The 23,824-nt window shown below is 40.2% G+C and overlaps 1 protein-coding gene and 1 long non-coding RNA gene across 2 annotated transcripts in view; both read left to right on the top strand.

The window, feature by feature from the left end:
- Positions 1-23,824, top strand: part of LOC144964289 (uncharacterized) — a 373,762-nt gene that overhangs the window by 232,206 nt on the left and 117,732 nt on the right. The gene's annotated exons all lie outside the window — the stretch shown is intronic.
- Positions 23,649-23,824, top strand: part of LOC144963475 (uncharacterized) — a 4,536-nt gene continuing 4,360 nt past the window's right edge. Inside the window, exon 1 of the mRNA XM_078897554.1 lies at positions 23,649-23,824. This exon is cut by the window's right edge and continues 136 nt beyond it. Coding sequence (XP_078753680.1) covers positions 23,649-23,824 — 176 coding nt within the window.

The following is a 23,824-nucleotide window of genomic DNA, read 5'->3' as shown; positions in this document are numbered from 1 at the left end:
AATGGGTTATCTATGCCACAGACACACGAGATAAAGGAAGGCAAAGGGGGAAACTTTCAAATTAAAGAATATCATAAGTTGATTCCCGTCAAAAGGAACACACCCAAATGGTTACAAACAAAAATAGTCCAAACAAAAGATGCCCCTACTATCTTATAATGCTTTGGCTAAAGAGTTGAAATTATTTAAGTATGTTTATGTTTATGTTTTAAAGTATGTTTATAGTGGATATCAATCATCGATCTCAATACCTTTCAAGGCGAATGAAAGTTAATTTATGCATGGGTAAAAGGTTAAAACGATCAGGAGCGCCATCATTTACCATCCAAGGTCAAAACAAATTCATCAACATAAAAACAAAATAAACAAACAAGATTACAAAACTTACTCTGACCAAAGTAGAGCATGTTTATTTTCCCATTTGATCATTAAAACGTTTACTCTAAAATCGATCTATTAAAAGGGCCTTCGTCTTATTAAATAGTTTCAAATCTGAGAAGTGAGACTTTTTGAGGAGTCGAGGAAATCGATTGACAATTGATGTAAAAATGTTATGGCCAAATTTAGCAAAATGTGTTTCGTCAGGGTACGCCATTAACATCATAATACGTAGCAATGACTATCCCGCACAAATCTTTGGGCCTCTTTTTCGCTCACGAAGTGCCCAAATTCGCGACAAAATATGGGACGAAGCCGTTTCGTGCATGCTATTTAAAAAAATTTGATTACGACGCTGTTTATAATTGAATATGATTGAAAGTTGGTACACAGTTAGAAAAGAGGTCATTTTAGATTATGTAAGGCGACAAAACTCGTACGATTACCAAAAAACCGTTAAAAATAGATTGTTACCCTTTGGAGTACAATATTTCTAAAACTACAAAGAGGAGAGATTTTGTCGCTCACAAGGTTATATATGCACATTTTTTCTATTTATATTTCAAATTTCATTCGATTATGATAAGTACTTTTCCCGTATTCTCACAAAACATCAACCTAATTTGCATTTCAATAAGTGAAAATATGGAGACCGCCATTTTGCTCCACCATCGCGCTACACGAAAATGACGTGAGCGAGGCAAGGCTGCCAGATGGCCAGTCTTTAACCTGACCAAATTCGACTTCAAACGTGGCTAAATAGAATATCATATGGCTTTCAATATTAAGACTGGCCCACTTAAAATGAACTAAATTTTAACAAACAGAAAATTGAATAGACTAGAATAAATGTCACTGTGACAAGCATAGATGAATAAAATGTGAAAAAAAGAAACAAAATTATATATTTGGCCACACACGTGGCCAGCTGGCAACCTTGTTCGCGACGACGGATGACACAAATCCTCGCGCGCTTTTTTTAAAATTACGGTATTGTTTCATTGTTATGTCATAGGGATAGTAGATTAACACATTCCTCTCTCTCTCTCTCTCTCTCTCTCTCTCTCTCTCTCTCTCTCTCTCCTCTCTCTCAAATAAATACTAGAACTAACATAAGCCATGGTCTCAGGGAACTGATTGATAATAATTCAGCAGGCATTTTTCGTGTCATTTGTATGGGTTGTAGACACAAGATTACACTTCAGAAAAATTCCAAATGATCAATATTATGTATATTTTAAAACAAATTTATAGTTGACCCTAGCCATACAGCTCTAAAACTATACAAGTTAGAACTCTTCTGATGGCTTCATCATATTTTATGATAATTTTGCCATAAAATTGCCAAGTTTTGATATCTAATTCCACGTTTTAAACGAGATACAGGCACAAATAAGAATAAAACGCAGAAACGGCGTCCCATATTTTCCGTATTTTTTTCTCTTTGTGAGTCATCCAAATAAATGACATCTTTGAAACTGCATAACTTTGTTATATATTAATTGATTTTCTAAATTCAAAAAGATTTTTACTCAGTGGAGAAAGGGCTTTGATTTAAGAGTAGTATTTCCCACAAAAAAGAAAACAAAAATGTTCATAGTCATTGCTATACAATGAGAACTGGAACTCATAATAACTCTCTATCCCTAACTCACCCTCTCCACCTACTACAATACCCAGTGAGACTCGCACAGACATTTGTTATTCAAGTGAAGTATGGCAATACTCGCCTGTGACTTTTTTTTTTGGGGGGGGGGGGGGCATTAACAATAGAGTCCACTGATGATATGACTCTCCCAACTATTGTTCCCTTTTATCAGCACTATAATTCATTTTGCTCGGAAGGATTATAATAAATATTGATGAAAACAACGAACAGAATGAACAAGTGATAGTTGATGAACCGCAGAGAATTTAGATTGACAAAATAGATATGAATTTGAGAACGCCAATCCGGATATTTTTCAGTCATTAACATCTTGTTTGATGGATTATCTCTATTCCTTTATGGTATCTTATGGTGTGTGATTGAAGGCGTATTTTTTAACGACTTGGGGGAATGTTATCATTAATGGTAAAATCCCTGTCTTACTGATCTTTTCCGTATAAACTATTACTTCTAATAAAACAAATACCACAACCACAACATACAAAAAAAAAACAAAAAAAAAAAAAGAACAACAACAAAAAAACAAAAGAAAAAGGAAAATAAAACAACAAGGGTTTTACAGCGCTTGCGACGCAACTAGGTTATTTCAGCGCCAGTAAGAAGGAAGAAAATGGGACAGTAAAAAGTTATAAATTTACAATTCAAAGCGAACAAAAAAAGTGAGTCAAAGGGACATGGCACAAATAGGGAAATAGATGTAGATTCAAAGAGCATACTATCATTATGCATAGTTTGAGATCAATTAAAAGTCTCATCCTGACTCAAGCACAGGTCCACACTAAGAGGAACGTACTCAAATGTTTACAAATCATATTATGTTAGAAAAAAATAACGTATAATACATAACACAGAGATGAAAAACAAGGAAAAAAATATCATCTCCAAAAACTATAATCATACATTTGACTGTTTCCATCCCAGTCAAGGACCCCGGTCAGGGTCAGGAAAAAGTTAAGTAATCTCAATCCAAGACAAAGACATAAATCAATTGGAAAACAGATATAGGAGGATAAAACACACAATAAGTACCCCCCCCCCCCCCTGCCCACTATGGGACTGTGGGAGGTCAGGAACCCCACCCAGGGTGTTATACTTGGGAGAGCATGATGGTCAAAACTGACATTTATATATATATATATATATATATATATATATATATATATATATATATATATATATATATATATATATATATATATATATTATATATACGTGCGGTTATGTAGTCTAGCGGTATGACACTCGCCTTCGGCTCGGAAGGTCCTGGGTTCGAGTCTCGCGCTCGGCGCATAGTTGAGTCCTTGGAAAAGGCTCTTTGCCCACATTCTCTCACCGTACTCAGGTGTAAAATGCGTACCTGACCGTTAACAGCGCTGTCTTTGTCGACAAATTGTAATATCGTCTAACAGCCTTCATGCCCCGTTAAATGTTGCTGTTGACCAGGTACCCATTGTAAAGCGCTTTGAGCACATTTAGTGGATATTGCGTTATATAAAGCTCAATTTAATTAATTTTTAAAAATTTTGATTTAAGTACAAGCTGTTTATTTTGCGCATAAGTAGTTGTAGAGACAACTCGTTGCGGTCAGACCTGTCTCATCAATTTGGTCATGTAGTAAACAGCAGAGGCTTGGATCGATGGAATGGTAAATCAGCCTGTTGATAAATATAAGATTAATAAAGTCTCTGTTCCTCGTTCAAATTTATCCTTTTCTTTTCGCCACAACCATTAGAAGCTGCTGCTGCTCCAAGCTGTCTTCCATTATTCACGATGAGAATTCCATAGAATTTCATCGATATTTGCACCTTTGTGTTTGACGCATTAATCGCATCTATCTTTTCTTGGCTCTCTTGAAAAATATGCAGTCTGTCTTCATCTATTACTTCCATACACCTGGTTCCTCTTCCCTTGCAACAACATCATTCTTTCACTAGCTTCGCTTCCTTTTCAACACATGTGTATTTCTTTGATGAATCATATTTTCTTTCAACAAATATTTCCGTTATGTATGTTTGTTTGGCACTAATTTTGTTACATGTGACTAGCTGAGCAACTTTCACTCTTTGGTCACCTGTTGTATCCAAGTTGTTCGAGTTGGAATTGTCCTGTAGTGTCTCAACAACTTCTCTCTCGTTAGGTCTAAAGGAGTGACGTCGTTATCTGTGTTCAAAAGAGTATCGATGGTGTTATGTATGGAGAAGGCTGATATCCTTTCTAAGTCGTCTTGGATTGTTTGATCTGAAATATAAATTGGTAACTTTGATAATATGAAGCCTTTGATATGATTATCATGATCAGTTACTATATGTAATAACATATTTATTATTGGATGCCTTTATCCATTTCTGTTGGTATTCTTTACGCACACTTATTGAATACGCAAAGACCTAATATCAAACTTTTTTTATTCGTCGAATTATATTGGCGATACCTTGATCAACGATGTTCTGTGAATAACTTGACCAAATGGTGTCCGATGGTTGTTCGTGTAATGTGATGAGGCAGGTTTGCCGAGGTCGATTATTCTTGTCAGATTGAGCTTATATTTTGGAGTCTGATCTATCAAAAGAAAGAAGCATTCCATCCACTAAATTTATTATGTTATCCAAGTTTTTTGCTTCATAAATTAATCATCATATATACTAAAGATAAGCATTATGCAATGAATCAGATAATTAGAAAATGTAATTTAATACATATTTGATTAACATTCAGAATTGTTTCACTAACGAGCTTTATCATTCTCAACTTTTTAACCTCAGAACAGAATAAAAAAGATATTTATATAACAATGTTACAACAAATCGTCCTTGATTATTTATTAAGATTATAAATTTTATATTCGAACATACTTACAATTTTCCCACTGTACACAAAACATTTAACTATGGGGGTTTTTTTTTTTCTAATTCTGAGTGGAAAAAAAAGTGTTCTATAACTTATATAGCATGGTCCGCCTCACTACTAAAACTATTATGTGGTGTAGCCGATCTCTTTGAACCAAAGTCAAAAGTCACTATCGGTTGGCTCTATAATTTCATTCGATTGCTTTTATGCAGGATAGGGCCCCTCTGGCGAAGCTTTCCGTTTTGTCATCTCCACCAGCTTTCTCTCTCTTTGAAGAGGAAACATTTTTATTTTGTCTTGGACTTGGATTTGGAATTGGAGCAATAGGCCTAGATAATTCTCATTAAAAAACATCACTTCGTCAATAATCAAAATAGTGCAGCTATGAGGTCTTGTGGTATAATACTCTCCTTCCGATTATAAGGTCTTGGGATCGAGTCCCACTCTGAGTGGCGCATAATTGAATCGTTGGAAAACTGATATTCTCTAGCTCTATACAGGTGTAACATGAGTATCTGACCGTTAACAGCGCTGCCTCTGTCGGTAAAAAAATGGTAATATCTCTTCACAGGCGCCATGTTCCGTCCTACTTGTTCAGTGCTGATGTTGGTTAGGGACCCTTTGTAAAGTGCCATGAGCACGTTTAATGGATATTGCTCTATGTAAATGCTCAATGTTTTTGTTTGTTTGTTTTGTTTTTTTTTTATAGTTTGTTTTTGTTTTGTTTTTGTTTTCGTTTTTTGTTGGTTTTTTTTTGGTGTATTTAGCTCTTGCTTTTTAAAAAATATAAATCAAAAGATCTTTGGTGGGCAGGAAGGTTAGGGGTATGATATCAGGATAGCATCTGGTCGGCGTGTCATAGATATGATGTGATTTAATCGGGTGATAGTCATGAGCTTTAAGAAATAGAGATAGGGAGAACAGGTGGTCGGGGTATTATTTTTTGTTAATAGTCAATCATTATTTCGTACATTATCTTTACTAATAAAGCATAACCGGGACATAATGGGTTTGAAATTCAGCCGCAACATGCCTTTAGATATTGATAATTTAGCAGCTGTGATATTTATGGATGCTTTAAATTATAGAGTCCAATTTCAATCCAACCCTATTAAAAGTAAAATGAAATCTTGATTTTGTAGTTAAAATCACAATCATTCTTTTTAATCCACCAAAACTCACTACACATCATTCACATGACGTACTTTGATCGCTTGAAAGAGGACAGCGCAATACTTCTCTGCTCTGTCTACCTTGAAATCAAAACAAGATGATCAAAGCACTGAACTGACATTAGAGGTTTGATCATCTTGAGACTAAAGAATAAGAAATCGCGCTTATCTCTGAAGTTGACATTAGAGGTTAGATCAGCGGATTGGCAAAAACGCTACTTCAGAGGTTAGATCAACGGGCCATCGACATCGTACTTTTGAAATAAAGTAAGATGAAATAAGTGAATGGTCATTGGACAATTGGTTAAACATAATTTAATTATTTCAGTTATTTCATTGACCAAGAAAAACGAAATTATTATTCATTTTACAAGGTTGCAATTTTTTTTTAATGTGTGCTATTCACACATAGAAATAAATCTAGTAAAGTTGTGGCGATAAACCGTGGATTTGTGAAATATTAAAATTATGATATTTATATTTACTATTATGATCTATGGTTGAATAAAGGCGCTTCTCATATGCATGATCGAAATAGAAAATAAACGTACAATAAAGTCACGTTTATTTTACTAATATAGTTTCAAAACACACAATCTCGTGCCAATAATGATATTCAAGAATTCCATCTCTAATATGAAAATATCAAGGCAATAAAGGAACTGGGCTCTAATCTCAAATCTCTTTTTCATTTTAAATTCTAAAATACTCTCTTTAATCCTTTACTCGTGGGATTAAATTTTACTCGTATCTGACATAAATGATGCCGATTTCATCATGCGAATCGATAAGATAAGAGTTAAGTGTTAGTTTTTATTTTGTTTCTTTTTGTTTTTGGGGAGTAATTTTGTTTCTTATCATTTCGCAAACTTTAAAAACTGAAAATTTTATGTTGACCCAGCTAAGCAAACAGTGCAGGGTTATTTTATCTCCCCATATAAATTATTTTTAAGTGATGATTTGAAAGGAGTTAAAATCTCGCCGTGACAAAGTTAACACAAATGTAGCCAGCAGACACAAGTCTAAAGTTTGAAGGACTCTTATCAATACAGACAACAAACAAAACGATAATCGATTTTCCAAATATTGCATTTGCATCCAATAATATAACTCGCCTTGGCCGGATATCTTGTTTTGAACACTGGATGATCAATTAACGAACTGATAATATTATGATTACAGCTGTGTGTGCAGCATCGATATTTGGTGATAAGAAATAACTGATATGTGTAGTATTTGTTCAAAAACATGTTATAGATAAGACGGAATATCAGTAAATATTGCGGGGGGTTGTAGCAAAGGTTTATTGCATTAGATGGATTTAAAACTTATTGATGATTTGTGGAAATAATAGTTTTTTCCTTTGGAAAAATGCACAAATAAAATGTTTACATTTGACTCCTAAATGACGTGAAAAAATGATGGGAAAACTATCAACGGATGTGATGATGATGATGATGATGATGATGATGATGATGATGATGATGATGATGATGATGATGATGATGATGATGATGATGATGATGATAATGCTGAAAACTCGAAGCGCTTACATTACAAATTACTTTGGCTGGAACATACTCATCCATACACACAAGCCCCCCCCCCCCCCCACACACACACACACAGCACACAACACAAACCAGATCTATCTTGCTTCTCATATCATCTACTACAATCGAAGTTTTAAGGGAACGTATAAAAATTGACAAAGATTCTTTTTCACGAATGCTCTGTGGTAAGGCGTTCCAAACAGAGGGTCCGAAATAAGAAAAGGATCTCCTTCCGGCATTTTTCCGTATTCGAGGGACAACTAGTTTAGTGGAATCACTGGCAGACGTAAGGGGCAGGGTTTTGAATATCTTACAATTAGTTCCGAAATGTAGGAAGGGGCAGTACTTTCAAGACAACAATAGACTAAAACACAGGCTTTGAATTTAATCCTTTTCTCAACAGGCAGCCAATGCAGGTCATAAAGCAGAGGTCTGGCAGAATTACACCTACGATTCATGAATACTAGTCTTGCTGTGCTGTTTTGGACAATCTGAAGACGTCTCAAATTATATTGCGAAATACCAAACAAGAGAGCATTACAATAATTCAATTGCGATAGTGCAAGGGACACACCCAGGTGTTTGTTCACATCCTCAGATATGAACCGTCTAATGGAAGCAATCTTTTTTTAGTTGGAAAAAGAGAGATCTAATCAAATTATTAACCTGATGCTCCCTCGACAGTCCAAGGTCTAAGAATGTGCCAAGGTTTTTCACTTTGTCAACAATTTGAATAGAGACATCCCCTATCTTCAAATATGTTTCCTTTTTCCACTTCGTTTTACCCACATACAGCACCTCCGTCTCATCATCATTCAGTTTTAGTCTCTTTTCATTCATCCATTTCTTAACACTTTGGATACAATTTTTAATATCGGTTGATACATCTTGTAAATTTCTCCTATTGGAGACGCAGTACAATTGCGTATCATCAGCATATTGATGGTAAGACAGACCGAAACTTCTGATGATTTTAGACATATGGCAAACGTATAGAACAAAAAGAACGGGTCCGAGTATCTACTGAACCTGGGAAACCCCACAATCAAGAATAATTTCCTCAGATCTATATTCATCCACCGTAATAATCGGTGGATTAAACAAATTTGACCTAGACCAATCAAGCGCTGCACCAGACACGCCATGACGTTTGAGGAGAAGATTGTGATCAATAGTATCAAAAGGAGACGATAGGTCAAACAAATTCAGCAAAGAATATAAACCATTATCTATAACAGAGAGGAGATCATTAACAACCCTAACAAGTGCGGTTTCCTTCGAATGATGTTGTCTATAAGCCGACTGAAATTTTTTTTCAAACAATTATTTTTAAGATGATACAGTAATTGTTTCAAAACAAGCTTTTACAATATTTTAGAAAGAAAAGGAAGATTGGAGACAGGGCGATATTTTTTTAAAAGTTCTCTTTATATACATCAGATTTTTTTTCCAAAGGGGTTTGACATGAGCAATTTTGTAAATGTCTGGTACAACACCTGAATGCAACGAATTATTACTCACTTACTTACTTACTTCCTTACTTACTTACTTACTTACTTACTTACTTACTTACTTACTTACTTACTTACTTACTTAGGCCGCCCCTTGGGGCGTCCAACATGAGCCACAAGTCTTCGCCATTCTGTCCTGTCCTCCATAAGTGTACGCATCTCCCGGGTGTTGTCCATTCCTGTCTCATCTAGTAGACAGTCAATGTATGTTTTATTCTGCCTGCCTCTGTTTCTGATTCTTTCAGGTGGTTCCCATAGCACAAGACTGCTTGCAATCTCCTCATTGTGTCTCCAGCAGTGCCCCGCAAGTCTCAGTCTTCTCTGTTGTATCTTCAAAGACACTGGGGAGAGGTCACTGTAGAGCTCTTCGTTTGACATGTGCTCTTTTCAGCTTACGTTGAAGAGCATCCGCAGCATACGAGTGTAACAGCCGTCCAGTGGCTTCTCAAGGGCTTTTTGTTAGAGTCCATGTCGCTGCTCCATATAGAAGCACTGACTCTATTGTTGCCAGGAAAGTCTCTTCTTTATTTCCCTCTGTAGGTTTGAACTCCAGATTTTCCTGAGTTTGTGACAGGCACTCCAAGCCAATGCTTTCCTGACAGAGATATCAGAGGAGCTGCTTTGGATCCAACCTCCCAGGTACTTGAAGTTGCCAACTTCCTTCAGCCATTCTCCATTCTTTGCCTATGTGCTAATTGGCCTTTCTTGGTTGTAGGTTTGAAAAACTGTCTCCTAGCATTACATGTAGCACCGTCCTACTCGTTCAGCCTCAGTTTCAAGTCTATTGAGGACTTCTTTTGCCTGGTCTGGTCCATCTCCTTGCTCAGTAGAGCCAGATCATCTGCTCCGTGACAATCATAGCTTGACTGCCCCTACTTCTTTGTCTTTGTAGCGTGAAGCCCAGCTCAAATTATTAACAATACATGTAAATGGTGTTAAAATTACATCAATGCATTTTTAGCATGGCAGTATTTACGTGCGGGGTCTAAATCGCAACTTTTAGTTGGAGACGACATAAGTCAGCTTCAGTGATCTTTGAATAAATTGTTAATGAGTCACTATGAAACTTGTCAAATGTTGTTTGGATCGATTCAGATGAGAGTTCTTTCCTGATGGTATCCGTTTTGTCAATAAAATATTGACCAAAGCGAGTTGGCAGATCTGAACGATCGATTAAAGCTGGGAGAGTTGCTTGCGTCTGTTGTCCGAGCAGTTCCTTGGTCAAGGCAAAGAATTGTCTCAAACGCCTGACGTTTTTCCTAGAATCTCCTTTTGGCCCTTAGACTGAAGGCTTTCGCATCATTTCAAGACGCGATATACAGTTTCTTATCAACAGAATCTCTGGACTTGAGCTGTTTTCTTTCTGCCCGCCCCTGACTAATCCGGTCAATTTTATTTCTGTATTATAGCAGGGTCTTGACGTCTCACCCTTCCCGGTGTTAATTGAGTGTTGCACTGCAGAAAAGCTGCCCAGGTCGAAGTCCGAATCGGCGAAGACATCCTGAAATTCGACGAGTAGGTCCTTGAGCTTAGCCTGTTCTTCTGGAGGCTGCTGCTTCTTATGGTTCACACTATTATGTTATGACGATCGACCCAATCAGCAAAGTCCGGTCCGCATTCGTGCACCGTCGCGAACCCGCCTGGTAGCATCGTCACAACACACCTTTCGACTAGATGCTCTGCCGTCTCGGGTTCTTGCCCACAGCGTGGACATATTGGACAGGAAGTTAGACCCCACCGATGTAACGCATTTGCCGTTAGGCAACTCCTCGACCGAAGTCGATTCGCAGCTACCCAGTGTCTCCTCTTACTGGTATCAAAGCCTGGCAACTTCTCACCAAGCTTAGAGGAGTGTAGGTCCCCGCCCCCATGAGGGATTGAATTCGTCCAAACCGACTTCGATCTCGTATGTGCAGCTCTGTCCGTAGTCAGGGATTCTGCGTACAAGGGTTGCCGGGACTTATTTCGGCTCGAAACGGGGGAACCGTCCATTATGCGCATGAGAGGGGTATCCCAATTCCCTCTCTATTTGATCTTACTCAGCCAGTTTCCCGTAATGGTCTCCCTCCGGACATCGGGGAACTGGATCGCTGCCATTATCGGGCCCCATTCTCTAGTGGTTGTTGCTAGCGTTCCCGACACTATGTGCATTGACTTGCGAAGTTTTACATCCACCTTCTCAACGTTTCAGCTTCTACCCAACACTGGAGCGCATTACTCCGCGGTGGAATAGCATAGTGCCAGGGCGGACGTTCTCAGGAGCGCTTGGCTAGCGCCCCAAGTCGATCCCGCCAGCTTCCTCAGAAGACTGTTGCGTTTCTCTATCTCCCAGGCAACCCCTTCGAGATGAACCCGATAGGTAAGGCTGCGATCCAACGTCACCCCTAAATTTTTGGACGCGGCTCATATGGGAGTGGCTGGTCCCCGACTAGGACATTCAGTTTACGGGTGTGCCAACCACTGCATAAGTGAAATGCAGTGACCACGGTTTTTGAAGTGTTCATCTTCAGGTACCACTTGTCAAAGTAGGATTTGAGTCTGGTGACGTCCTCGCTGAGTACGCTCTCGAGACTGGTCCACACTTTACTCTGAGTAACGAGTGCCCAGTCGTCTGCGTATCCCAGCCTCAGGGAGGAAGTGTACGGCATATCGCTAATGTAAACGTTAAACAACATTGGCGCAAGTACCGAGCCCTGAGGGACCCCATTCTTCAATTTCCTTACTTTGCTCGTGACGTCTCCCAGCGCGACGTGGAATTGCCTTCCCCTAAGATCGAAGAGAAAAACGTCAAGGTTTTTTTGCACCTTATGATTTTTGCAAGTTTGAGCATTAACCCATCGCACCAGACCGTATCGTACGCCGCTGATAGGTCTATAAAGACAGCACTTGTTTGCTGTTTTTTCTCGAACCCGTGCTCAATATGCTCTGTAAGGACAAGGACCTGCTCCGTGGTGCACCTCCCTTCCCTGAAGCCTGCCTGCTCGGGTGGCAAGGCAGCGTCTAGGACCGGCCCCCATCGGTTTAATAGAACACGCTCCAACAATTTGTAAAGACAGCTCAGCAGCGATATGGGTCTGTAACTGTCTGCCTCCTTCGCCGGCTTCCCTGGCTTCAGGATGGCAACTATCTTCGCATGCTTCCACACTTGTGCAAGCTTTCCTTTTGCAAGGATGTCAGACATTGCATCTGCTAGCCAGGCCCGTGCCCTGGGGCCCAGATGCGTCACCATATCGGGATATACACCATCTATCCCTGCTGCTTTGCCGTTCTTCACTTCGCTAATGGCTGCACCCACTTCTTGGGGACTGAACGGGCTGTCCAGTCCGACTCCTCCGCAGGTAGCGAGTCCAAAATCGTACGGTACGCCTTGCGGACAACGCGCTCAAAAGCCTGATTAGGGACCCGCTTACTGCGGTTCTTAATGTTCTTGGCAATTGTGTCTGCCTCGCATTCCGGTGCAGCCTTCGCGTAATTCCGATCTGGGTCCAATTTCTTTATCAAACGCCAAGTGTGGCGGCTGGAGTGTGTAAAGTCGAGACTTTCCACGGTCTCCTGCCACCGTTGCTTCCTTCCCTCTGCCAGAGACTGAAGTAGTCTATCGGCTGCGTCCTGGGACTGGGTCTGCTGCTACTCTTGGTACAGCTCTTCCGACTCTGCTGTCCAGCAAGGGGTGTAGAATTTCCGTTTGCCCCGTGGAATAGAGCGTTGAGCGCTCTTAACCAGTAGCCTACTGAATCTGGTTATATTCTTGGACTTGGGAGGAATGGCAGGGCAGACCTGCTCGATATAGGAACTGAGTTCCTCCCAGTCAGCCTTCCTGAAATTCCATCTGCAAAGTGGGAGAGACTGCACCCTCGATATTGTCACCCCAGCCTTGACAAGAACCGGCCTGTGCTGGCTATGCGGAAAGTCCCCTAGGACTGTTCGCTTCACCTGCAGCGGTTCACCATTCGCGCCTTTCGTTACGAGGGTGAGGTCTGGAGTATACTCCTTCTTATGGCGGGTACCCCGGAAGGTACCCTTGGCTGTAGGATCGTACACTAGGTGTAGATCGTTACAGTCCATCCATGAGCGGAGTTGTCTTCCTGCCTCGTTGCAGTCTCGGTAGCCCCATTCGTGATGGTGGCTATTAAAGTCTCCCAGACAGATGGAAGGATGGCTGACCACCGGTACCGGTGGTGTAGTCCAAGTCGCTCTAGGTGGTTTGTAAATATTATGCAAACACAGTCCACCTACTTCCACGGAAATTCGGTTCACCCCATTGCTGTCCGTTACGCTCTCAATGACCCTTACCTTCGATGGCTCTTTAGCGTAAACGCTAACCCCTCCTTTGAGCCTCGAAGTGTCCTCGCGTTGGACCACCGTATAGCCTGGGATCTGGAATCGGGAAGATTGCGCGCCTGAATAAAGGTGGGTCTCCTGTAACAGGAGGATAACTACGCAGTGGGCGGCCAATAGCTTTGATAAAAGCTCATTTTTTGCCATACTCTGGCTCTCGACGTTCAGGGACAATATGTGCGTCAGTTCGCCATCCCCGCCGTCGCATTTTCCGATTGGCAGGCCGCGAATGGGACGTTTGCTTTTTTCTCGGACGTGCCGATGACCCTGGCGACACGAACGCGGTATTATTTGGCTAGGCGGCAGACCGCTTCGCCATTGACGGGACTGATTGGGACTTGACATAAGGATAATAGTGTGGCGCCCGAGATAGGGCTGCTATTCGGGCACCGGGTTTGGATCAAATTTAGTCACACACCGGGGCGAGCAGCTCATGTGGCTCGTTGGCTCGATACCCGGGATGGTCTCGTGACGGTCGACCGGGATTTACAGCTTTGCCCTCCCTTGTGCCTCAAGCCCCCTCACCACTGCAAGGTAAAGATCCACGAGGGGGTTCTGGAGGCAGCTCGGTCTTCGCATCGTTCCACGTGTCTAAAAGTTTGGATGGAAGAGTGTCCGTGGCTATTCTCCGTACATGAGCCTCATCAGGGGTGTCCCAAGAGTCCAGAATGTTCTCTTTTCGAATTAAATGCCATGTGCCTATCACCGTGTCTTTGGGCAAGGTGACCTCTTTTCTAGTAGGGTTAAGCAGGCGCACGACTGGGTCGTGTGTCGGTCCGTAGACAGCACTAAAGACAACAATAGGCAGCTCCTGAGATGGCTCTAACCAAGAAAAGGGTGATTCCAGAACGTCCCTGTACAGGATAACTGCGATCTCTGTTGTGCGGGGAATCCTCAACCTCTCCTTTGTCCGTAGAAAGTGGGGGATATCATGATTGGAAACATTTATAAAAGAGCGTTCGTCCAACTCAAGCGACTCAGTTGTTGGGTTTTGACTGGCGGCACCGCTAGGGTCTAGGTTCATGATGAGAGGAACTGTACCGTTGGGCCAGGTCATAAGTCTGTGGTCCATATCTATCTTGACCCTTAATCTTTGAAGTAGGTCCATTTCAAGGAGCATAGAATCTACGATGAGAGCCGTGTAGATGTCTGAGCTAATTAATTGGGTGCCTAACTTGATGTCGACCGGGCCTATCCTCTTAGCTTCGAAGGTCTGACCTTGTCCTGCAGCGAACATCTTAACAGACCTGAGACAGTGGGGTTTGTCAGGCATGTTATCAAATGTCTGCTCAGAGATGATGGTGGCTCCAGCGGCTGTATCCACTACGGCTTCCACCGGATGTTTGTTAATGGAGCACGATACTTTAATCGAAGAACTAGATTGCGACTGTTGAACCATGATCACTTCCTCGACAGGGGCCGTAAGTCCTGGGTTGGCAGCCCGATCCAGTAGGTGGGGCAGTAGTGGGCTGGTTAAGCTGTCCCATTGGAGTTTCCCTGGATCGCAGACGAATTCTGGTCGCATTGCCTGCTGAAGTGACCTGTGTTCCCGCAGTTGTAGAATCGCATGGGAGATGGGGACCTGGGCGATCTGGGCGACCTAGCGGTAGGATCTCTCTTCTCTGGCAGCCTAGAAAGTATTAGGTCCAATTTTTCCACCATCTTCAACATATAGTGCTCCGGCCTGGATTCCTTCTGGGTCGTGCTCGTCCCTTGCTCCTGTTTGGGGTATACGTTCTTAGTCATAGGGGAACGGGGGATGGTCTCTTTTTGACAGCTCTAATCGCCTCTCTAATCCTGGATGCGCTGTCGTCGGAACTCTCTTCTGATTCCTCCATGTTTTGCTTGACAGTACGGATGGAATGACTCTGGTGATCTCCCCTTCGTTCCTGGTGGGCTCCAATAGTTTTCTTTTTATATTAATAAACCCTATATTTCCTATGGGCCGCGGCGAGGTTCTCCGGGTCCTGTCCAGTAACGAAGTCAGCTGCAGCCCTATACCGTAATCCCGCGCTGAACTGGATGGCGATCAGCTCATCCAAGGACTCCTCGTTGTCGAACGGAAAGGCTGCGCTGACTAGATCCCAAAGTCTCTCAGTCCATTCTTCAATCCCTTCGCCTTCTCTTTGGGTGGCGGTCATGTACTGTCTGAAGGTTGATCCTCTCAGCTGCTTACTGCCGAATCTTTTTTCTAGTCGATCCATGGTCTCGGCGAAGCTCATCTGGTCATCCATGCCATCTAGCTTGGCCAGGAAATCGGCAGCCTTGCCATCCAGGGCGGAATTTAGAAAGTATTTCTTCATGTCCGATCCTCTAATATCATTAATGGAGACGAAGTTCCTAAATTTGGTAGCGAACGTCTCCCAGTTCCCCTTGCCATTGAAAAAGACGTTTCGCGGTAAGTTAACTTTTAGTACCTCTGTCCGTGGCTGTCTCCTGTAGGGCACGTAATCGGGGTAGTCATGGTCTTCACTGTCAGAGTATTCGGGCTGAGGTCTCCTATTATGCATGTATGCCGGTTCTCGAGAGGCACGACTAGCACGACGGAAACACGTCATAGGAAGTGGTTCCCTCATCCTCCAACTGGTGTTATGGGCCTCGTCTTTGACAGTGGGGCGTTGACGTCTCTGGGTTCCGGCTTTAATTCCACTTGCCCTCCATTCATCGAGGACTTCTTTATTTCTTAAGTCAGCCAAGGCTGCGGGGCCACGAATGTCCTCCAAGGGGTCCCTGGCTTCTGGAGATTGAGTAAAAGTATCCTCTCTGCGAGGCGCCGGAAGCGTGGGAGAGTTATTGGTCTCCTTTGATTTCACGGTGGAGACGTCAAAATAATTAATGATATCCTTGTTCCTGAAAAGTGCCTCCAGGTCATCCATAGTGAGTATATCTCGCTCCTGGCGAAGCTGGATAACCTTCTTGGCGTTCCTCTCCGAGATATTAAATCGATGAGCTGCTCTAAGGAGCAGAAATTCACAAGAATTTTTCCTTCGGAGGTCACGTTGGAAGACATTTTACTAATTTCTGATAATGAATCATAGAGAATAGAATAAGTAAATGGAAATAAATAATTCGAGAACCTCAAGGAATCATTACGCCATGTAAGCAATCAATGCAAGCTAAAAGCACAAAAAAATCAAGCGGGCTTAAAGCCAAGTAATAAAACTAGCACAAGCATGAAGCCAAAAACAATATAAATAGGCCAAGCTCATGCCCAAGCAAGCAAACCAATCAAGCTAGTGCATGCAAACATACTACGCTCTGTAAAAATATAATATATGAATATGTGTATATAATAGAGTAAAGATCACAGAGGAATTAAATGATAATAGCAATCTTCACATCTTCACAACAAATCAATTGCTCCAGGTCGCAGTCATGGCCATGTCGTGCACGAACACTTCACTGACCCATGATGCGCGACCTGAGCGTGAACATCACAATCTGTACTATGTGATTCACTGAGAATTAGGTCCTCCAACTCGAACCTTGGTCGCAACAGATAATGCATCAACATCTCTCTGCGCAGGCCACCAAGCTCGAGTGACCATCAAACTCAGTGAATCTAAACTATCATCAAATAGTTGCTTCCGAGTGGTCATCTCTACAGCTGCAGCCATGGTCAGGTCATGCTCCGACATGTCGTTGCACCATGCTGCCCAATCACAGTGGCCACTCGGAAGCAAACCTAGACAACTGACACTATCTATTGGTTGGTCTGCCACTCGAGGCCACAGCATGGTCAGGTCATGTTCCAACATCTCGCTGCACCATGCTCTCTGACCCGAGTGACCCCAAACCAATAAAACCACAAAGTAATAACAATTATAACATGGGGTTGTTTATTGCAGGATAGTCGCTCCCTAGGCTGCAGCCATGGTCGGATTATGCTCCAACATCTCACCGCACCATGCTGCCCGGCCCGTGCGACCATCAAACAACAAATCAAAGTGACGAAAAATAATGTAAAAATAATTATGTATGGTCTATTGAAAGATCGGCCACTCCCTAGGCCGCAAACGTGGTCGGATTATGCTCCAACATCTCACCGCACCATGCTGCCTGGCCCGAGTGACCATCAAACAATAAATCACAATTTAAATGCTCAAAAAACTATCAAATCAAAAGCCATGACAAGCAACATACGAATAATTACGTGTAGTCTATCGAAAGATAGGCCACTCCCCAAGGCCGCAGTCATGGTCGGATCATGCTCCAACATCTCACCGCACCATGCTGCCTGGCCCGAGTGACCATCAAACAATAAATCAAGGATTTATGACAAATAACGTATAAGTAAGTATATGTGGTCTATTGAAAGATAGGCCACTCCCCAAGGCTGCAGCCATGGTCGGATCATGCTCCAACATGTCACCGCACCATGCTGCCTGGCCCGAGTGACCATCAAACGATAAATCAAAACTATACTAAATATTAAATAAAATTAGGTATGGTCTATTGAAAGATAGACCACTCCTCAAGGCCGCAGCCATGGTCGGATCATGCTCCAACATCTCACCGCACCATGCTGCCTGGCCCGAGTGACCATCAAACGATTAATCAAAACAATACTAACTATTAAATAAAATTAGGTATGGTCTATTGAAAGATAGGCCACTCCTCAAGGCCGCAGCCATGGTCGGATCATGCTCCAACATCTCACCGCACAATGCTGCCTGGCCCGAGTGGCCATCGAACAATAAATCAAAATTGTACTAAATATGAAAATAGGTACGGTCTGTTGAAAGATAGACTACTCCCCAAGGCTGCAGCCATGGTCGGATTATGCTCCAACATCTCACCGCACCATGCTGCCGGGCCCGAGTGACCATCAAACAACAAATCAAGAAAAAAAAATACAAATTAAAAAAAAAAAATGAACTACACAAATCACCAAGGGTTCCTCTCAGGAGAGGAAGGTGTGTGAAAGAAAAATAATAAGAACTGAAGATATATAATAAAATCAACAGAAAGAGTAACCACAACCACAATGTAGCACTGGGCAAACAAAATCAAGTCAAAGACCAATCAAATTATAAGAATTCAACTATCACAGTCATAGGCAATAATCAAAGTCAAGTTAAGGACAAATCAAATCACAAGAATTCACTATAAATCACCAAATACAGAAACTAATCACAGTTATAGGCAATAACAAAAAAAAAACCCATTTCAAATAAAAAGAAATCAAATCCTTTCTTTAAAAAATATAGCATTGTGGAGAACATTGTGCTTATTTGAGTCAATAAAAAAATTGATACGGCGCACAACTCTACTGAAAGATTTGAAAAATAGAAATGTATTTTTTACAGATAGATAAACAGATAACTTGATTTCCTTTTATAATTTAAAGTCAGTTTGAAAGTTCCTTAAGTCAAACAGATATCATAAAAAATTTACCGAAGACACTAACATCTCCTGGCCACACCCTCAACTCTATCTGTCCAGTAGAGTCCTTACTTCCGTTGTGTTGATTTAGCGGTGATCAGTGTTATGTCGTAGTGTGTATGTTTATGTGTGTGCGCGCGCGCGCGTGTGTGTGTGTGTGTGGTGTATAGATAGTTTGCACTTAGCTAAGAAGCTCATAACAATGCCATCCGGAAGTAAAACGGACCAACACACAAAACTGTGTGTATCCATGAACGTTTATAGTCGGGTTGATACAGTTCAGTGAGCATTACTCATAAACGCGGATGGCAAAAAACAATAACATAGACCTAAGTGATGTCATTTTCGAACTATCTATGCATGTGTGTGTGTGTGTGTGTGTTGGAATGTGGTTGCGTGGAAGAAAATAAGGGGGGGGGGGTGTCCATCAAGTAGAGAAATTCCTGAGCAAGAGGGGAGGGGGGCTGTTTGCTAGGAACTGTCCGATTGGCATTTTTCAGCAAATCGTGGCATTCATAGTGATATAATTCACTTGATCACATGACGGCATTCGGATTTATATAAATTTTAAACAAGTTTCACCGATTAACAACATCAACTAATATTAATGCTGATATTACTGTCGTTTTTATGCCATCGATGTGATAATTATTGCCCTTGGAAATATTTAGTTAAACGTTTTGGCAAACTGTCAATTGGTTCTGTCTAGCTTCTAGCCCGAACAAACCAAAAGTAGACAGATTCGGGGACTTGATATTATTCGCGTCCGCTTCAGATTTTCATTTGACCTCACATAAGTTAAGTAAAGGGGAGACATTCAGAAAGCTCCTACATCCCCAGTATTCATTCAATTTGTATTTTCACCGTTAATCTTTTGTCAGGAGTTTATTTATTCAATTTGTCATCATATAAAAGCGTTTTAAAAACTCTAGAACAAACCTTGATAGATTTGTGAAAGTTTAAAATTTCCTAATTTGACCACTGTTTTGCTTCTCGGCCGCCATTTTAATTTGTGAAGTATAGAAGGTAGTGCAAAGCACTCCCAAGTAAAGCGTGGTAAAGACTTGCGACTTATTGATATTGATATCTACTGACTGATAAACTAAAATCATGCCGAATAAAGCATGGCAGCGACGACAAGAACCTCGATTAAAATGTGCATCTAATCGTAATCAAACTAATCAAGAAAATGATTCTGGCAATATCGGATGAAAATAGTTCTTTCCCCGCAAAATTGCGGGCTTTTTACTAGTGTAAAAAAAAATCATGAAACATGACACTGTCCACAAGGTCACCAGACAGGTGTAACCTTGGAGTCAAGGACAAGGACGACCTTGACACAACCAAAAAAAATTCACGAGCTGAAATTACCTACTACTGAAAGAAAAGGGAAGGGTGCGTGGTCATACATATCACAGAATTCATTCAAGATTAAATAAGAATATAGTAGATGAAAAATAACGAAGTATTCACACGGTAAAAATCAACGAAATTCGAACTCCCATTCAACAAAATACGACGATAGGAATTAATAAAATGGAAAATGTAAAAAGTAGAAAAAAGTTTTCACTCGTGACGCCATTGTAGTAACTACCGTGATTGCCAGAACTCGGTATTTGGCTGTAGGACTCCATGGCTAGGATGGGTCCAGATGGCCGGTGATCACGGAATTACTAAGTTAAAACTAGATATTAAATAGATAAAGTTAAAGTATAAAAATATAGCTTACCCTGTATCAAGGCGGTATGTAGATAGAAAGAAGTGTAAAACGCATGTCTGTCTAGTGTCTGTACTGTAAAATGAGAGTTTGGTGTCTGTAGACTGTAGGATAAGAGGGTGATTCGAGAGGTCCCCTCGGCTTTATATGAGCCGGGTCAGCTCGGGACGAGGCAGAGCGGAAGTAGGAATGACCATCGCCATGGTCACACTGTAGCCGTACGATTGTTTACGGCTAGAGATCCCTACAAGAAGAAGAAGAAGAAGAAGAAGAAGAAGAAAGAAGAAGAAGAAGAAGAAGAAGAAGAAGAAGAAGAAGAAGAAGAAGAAGAAAAAAGAGAAGAAGAAGAAGAAATAGAATAATTACGGTGAAGGTGGTAATGATGATAGTACTGATGATGATTTTAATGATGATAATGATAATGATGATGATGATGATGATGATGATGATGATGATGATGATGATGATGATGATGGTATGATGATGATGATGATGATGGTGGTGTTGAGTGATGAATAATAGCAACAACATTCTAAGGATGATAGTGATGATTATGAATAATAATAATAATAATAATAATAATAATAATATAATATATAATAATAATAATAAAATAATAATAAAAATAATAATAATAATAATAATAATAATAATAATAATAATATAATAATAAATAATAATAATAATAATAATAATAGATCTTTATTGTCCATAAATATGGCAATTTGTTATTTAGGTACACTTGTTATAACGTTATATGATAACTATAAATAATACTATGATTATTATTATGCTGAGGAGGGACAGGCATTTGAGAATAAAGAAGAGGAAGGTAAGTGAGTTGAAGTGGCGGAGGTTGATGAAGTAAAAAGAATGAGATAAAAGTTGCAGATTTTAAGGATAAAGAAGAAAGTGTGCTAGGAACAAAAGAAAGAGAGGTAGAAATATAAGTAAGTTTTGAAAGAGTAAAATGAAAAGAAGAATGAGAAGGGGGAAGTGAGGTTTCTATTTTGCTGCGCAAAGCATAGTATAAACGGGTAGCTTCCAAGTGGATATCATCAATTTCCATTAAGTAAGATCATTCTGTTGTTAATTCCCTTCAAATTTAAACATGAAAAAGAAAAGTTGCTTAAAAGTGTCCCATATCTATCTATTGATGGAAACTATGATTTTCTTACTAAATTGGCATGAGTAATCCAGCAATTATTATTTTATAGTTAGAGGCACAGAAACCGGAGGGGGTTTTTTTCCCCGGATTTATTAGCCTCATAGCTCTAAAGAACGACTCTTATATAACTTGCCACCGAATGACCTGTTTATATCAAACAATAGGGATTAGTTATTTTCACTTGACACAGCGTGTAAGCATGTAGCATGGAATAATCCAACTAATACTCAATACACCTCTCTATGAGTCAATAATATGTCAATAATGCTCCCATAATCTTATATTTCTTCTGTGGACATTTTTTATAGCGCCAGAACAGTGTTATGTCTATTGCATGTTATTATTAATTTGAAATTCTTTGTGTGCGGATAACGATATTAAATATGTATTTATATACCAATGTCAAGTTTATGTCAAAGTAATGTGTGTATTGTATTGTCTCAGTTTTCCTTTTTATTCAGGTGGGATTGGAACTAATCAGGTGTTAAGCTTTAACTGTATTTCACAAACCATAATGATATACCGATCCGTCCTGTGGTTGTTCACAATGGTGTTTTCGTCAATGCGTGCGTTTTATTTGGTTTTGTTTATTTCTTTATTTAGTGCTTGTCTGTTTTCTTTTGTCTTGTTGTTAGTTTGTCTTTATTTTTTTTAATCGAAACAAAATTCATAGAACTATAAAAAATGAAACAACGAAACAAAACAAGGAGAATCAAGTATAAACAAAGGGATGATTTTATATTTTATTATATCAATCTAATTATTATTTTTTTTTTATCTGCGTTAATAATCTGTCTCACAGACAAAGAGAGAAAAAATTCCCCCATGGTTCATTGCACTTTATACTGTTATTTACTTCATCCATGTTTTCATTGGTGGCTGTTAAAGAACGGTGTGTTTATTATTTAAGAGGCTTTCTCTCCCCCGCCACCCCCCCCCCCCCTCCCCGGAATAACCTTGGAAGGGGCAGTGGCGTATTATAAGCCCGTTTTTTCTATGAGAAGAGGTGCTCTTCTCGCGTAATCCATCTCTGTAAGAAACATTCTAATTGTATTTAAAATCACAAGGGTGACTCCTTCTTAGACTTAGAGGTATACCGAATTTGGTCACAACGTGAAACATTGTAGGTTATACCTGAAATCGCCACAGGAGAAGCCAATGAAGTGGTAAAATCTACTTTTGCGAGCTTTTATTGTCTACTTTTTCATTGTCATTTACCAAAAGGCATTGTTGGCAATGAGCTTTAAACCTCTAAAATCTAAATATCCTGGGTTGTGTACTGATTAAAAAAAAACATGCCATTATTCAAACCATTCAGGAAATAGTATGCTCCTTTGAAAGGAAGCACGAATTAAAATAGAATAGCTACTAGATATTTCGAAAGGTGCGCAATTAATAAGTGAACAGAGGGGAGGCGGAGAGGAACTGTTTAATTACACCTCCGCCTCCCCTCTGTTCACTTAATCAATTGCGCACCTGTTAGAAATATCTAGTATTCTATTTTAATTCGTGCTTCCTTACAAAGGAGCATACTATTTCCTGCCAACCAATGTTTTGTTTATTCATCTAACTACGCCACTACATTATCTCATTCATATGTGTTGTTTCATTCATCCTGTTTTGTTGACAAAGGGGAAACCGAAACGTTCATTTGACTTGTTTTTGTAAATAAATTGAAGCTTAGATACATTCAATTTAACATTATTATTTATTTCAAATGGTTAGTCCATTTTATGGTCTTGAGTTGTAATAATTATTTCAGTTTATTTAGTATCATTTCAAACCCGAATTGAATTGGAAAATTTGAAACAAACTTTTAAGTTTTAATCAAACATTCATTTATTCTAGACAATTCTTGATAAAGGAAGGTGTTCTCTCAAAATTTGCTTCTTTCAACAAGAAAGTAAAACATGGCAGAATTAAAGTTTAGATTTCAGCTCGCCACAGTAATTTTTGTTTTCACAATTGTGCATGGAACTTCACTCGACGATCAGTTGAATGAGATGGATATCGACAAGGAAATATTCCATTACAGAGATCTATACACCCTGACCTCCTCAAACTTCAGTAGCGGTGTCATGGAGTC

This window comes from Berghia stephanieae, chromosome 1, assembly GCF_034508935.2.
Source record: "Berghia stephanieae isolate SIO BIC M18660-M18661 chromosome 1, UCSD_Bste_1.3, whole genome shotgun sequence".
Classification (NCBI taxonomy): domain Eukaryota; kingdom Metazoa; phylum Mollusca; class Gastropoda; order Nudibranchia; family Aeolidiidae; genus Berghia; species Berghia stephanieae.
Note: the sequence above shows the minus strand (reverse complement) of the source record. Positions and strands in the feature narration are given on the sequence as shown.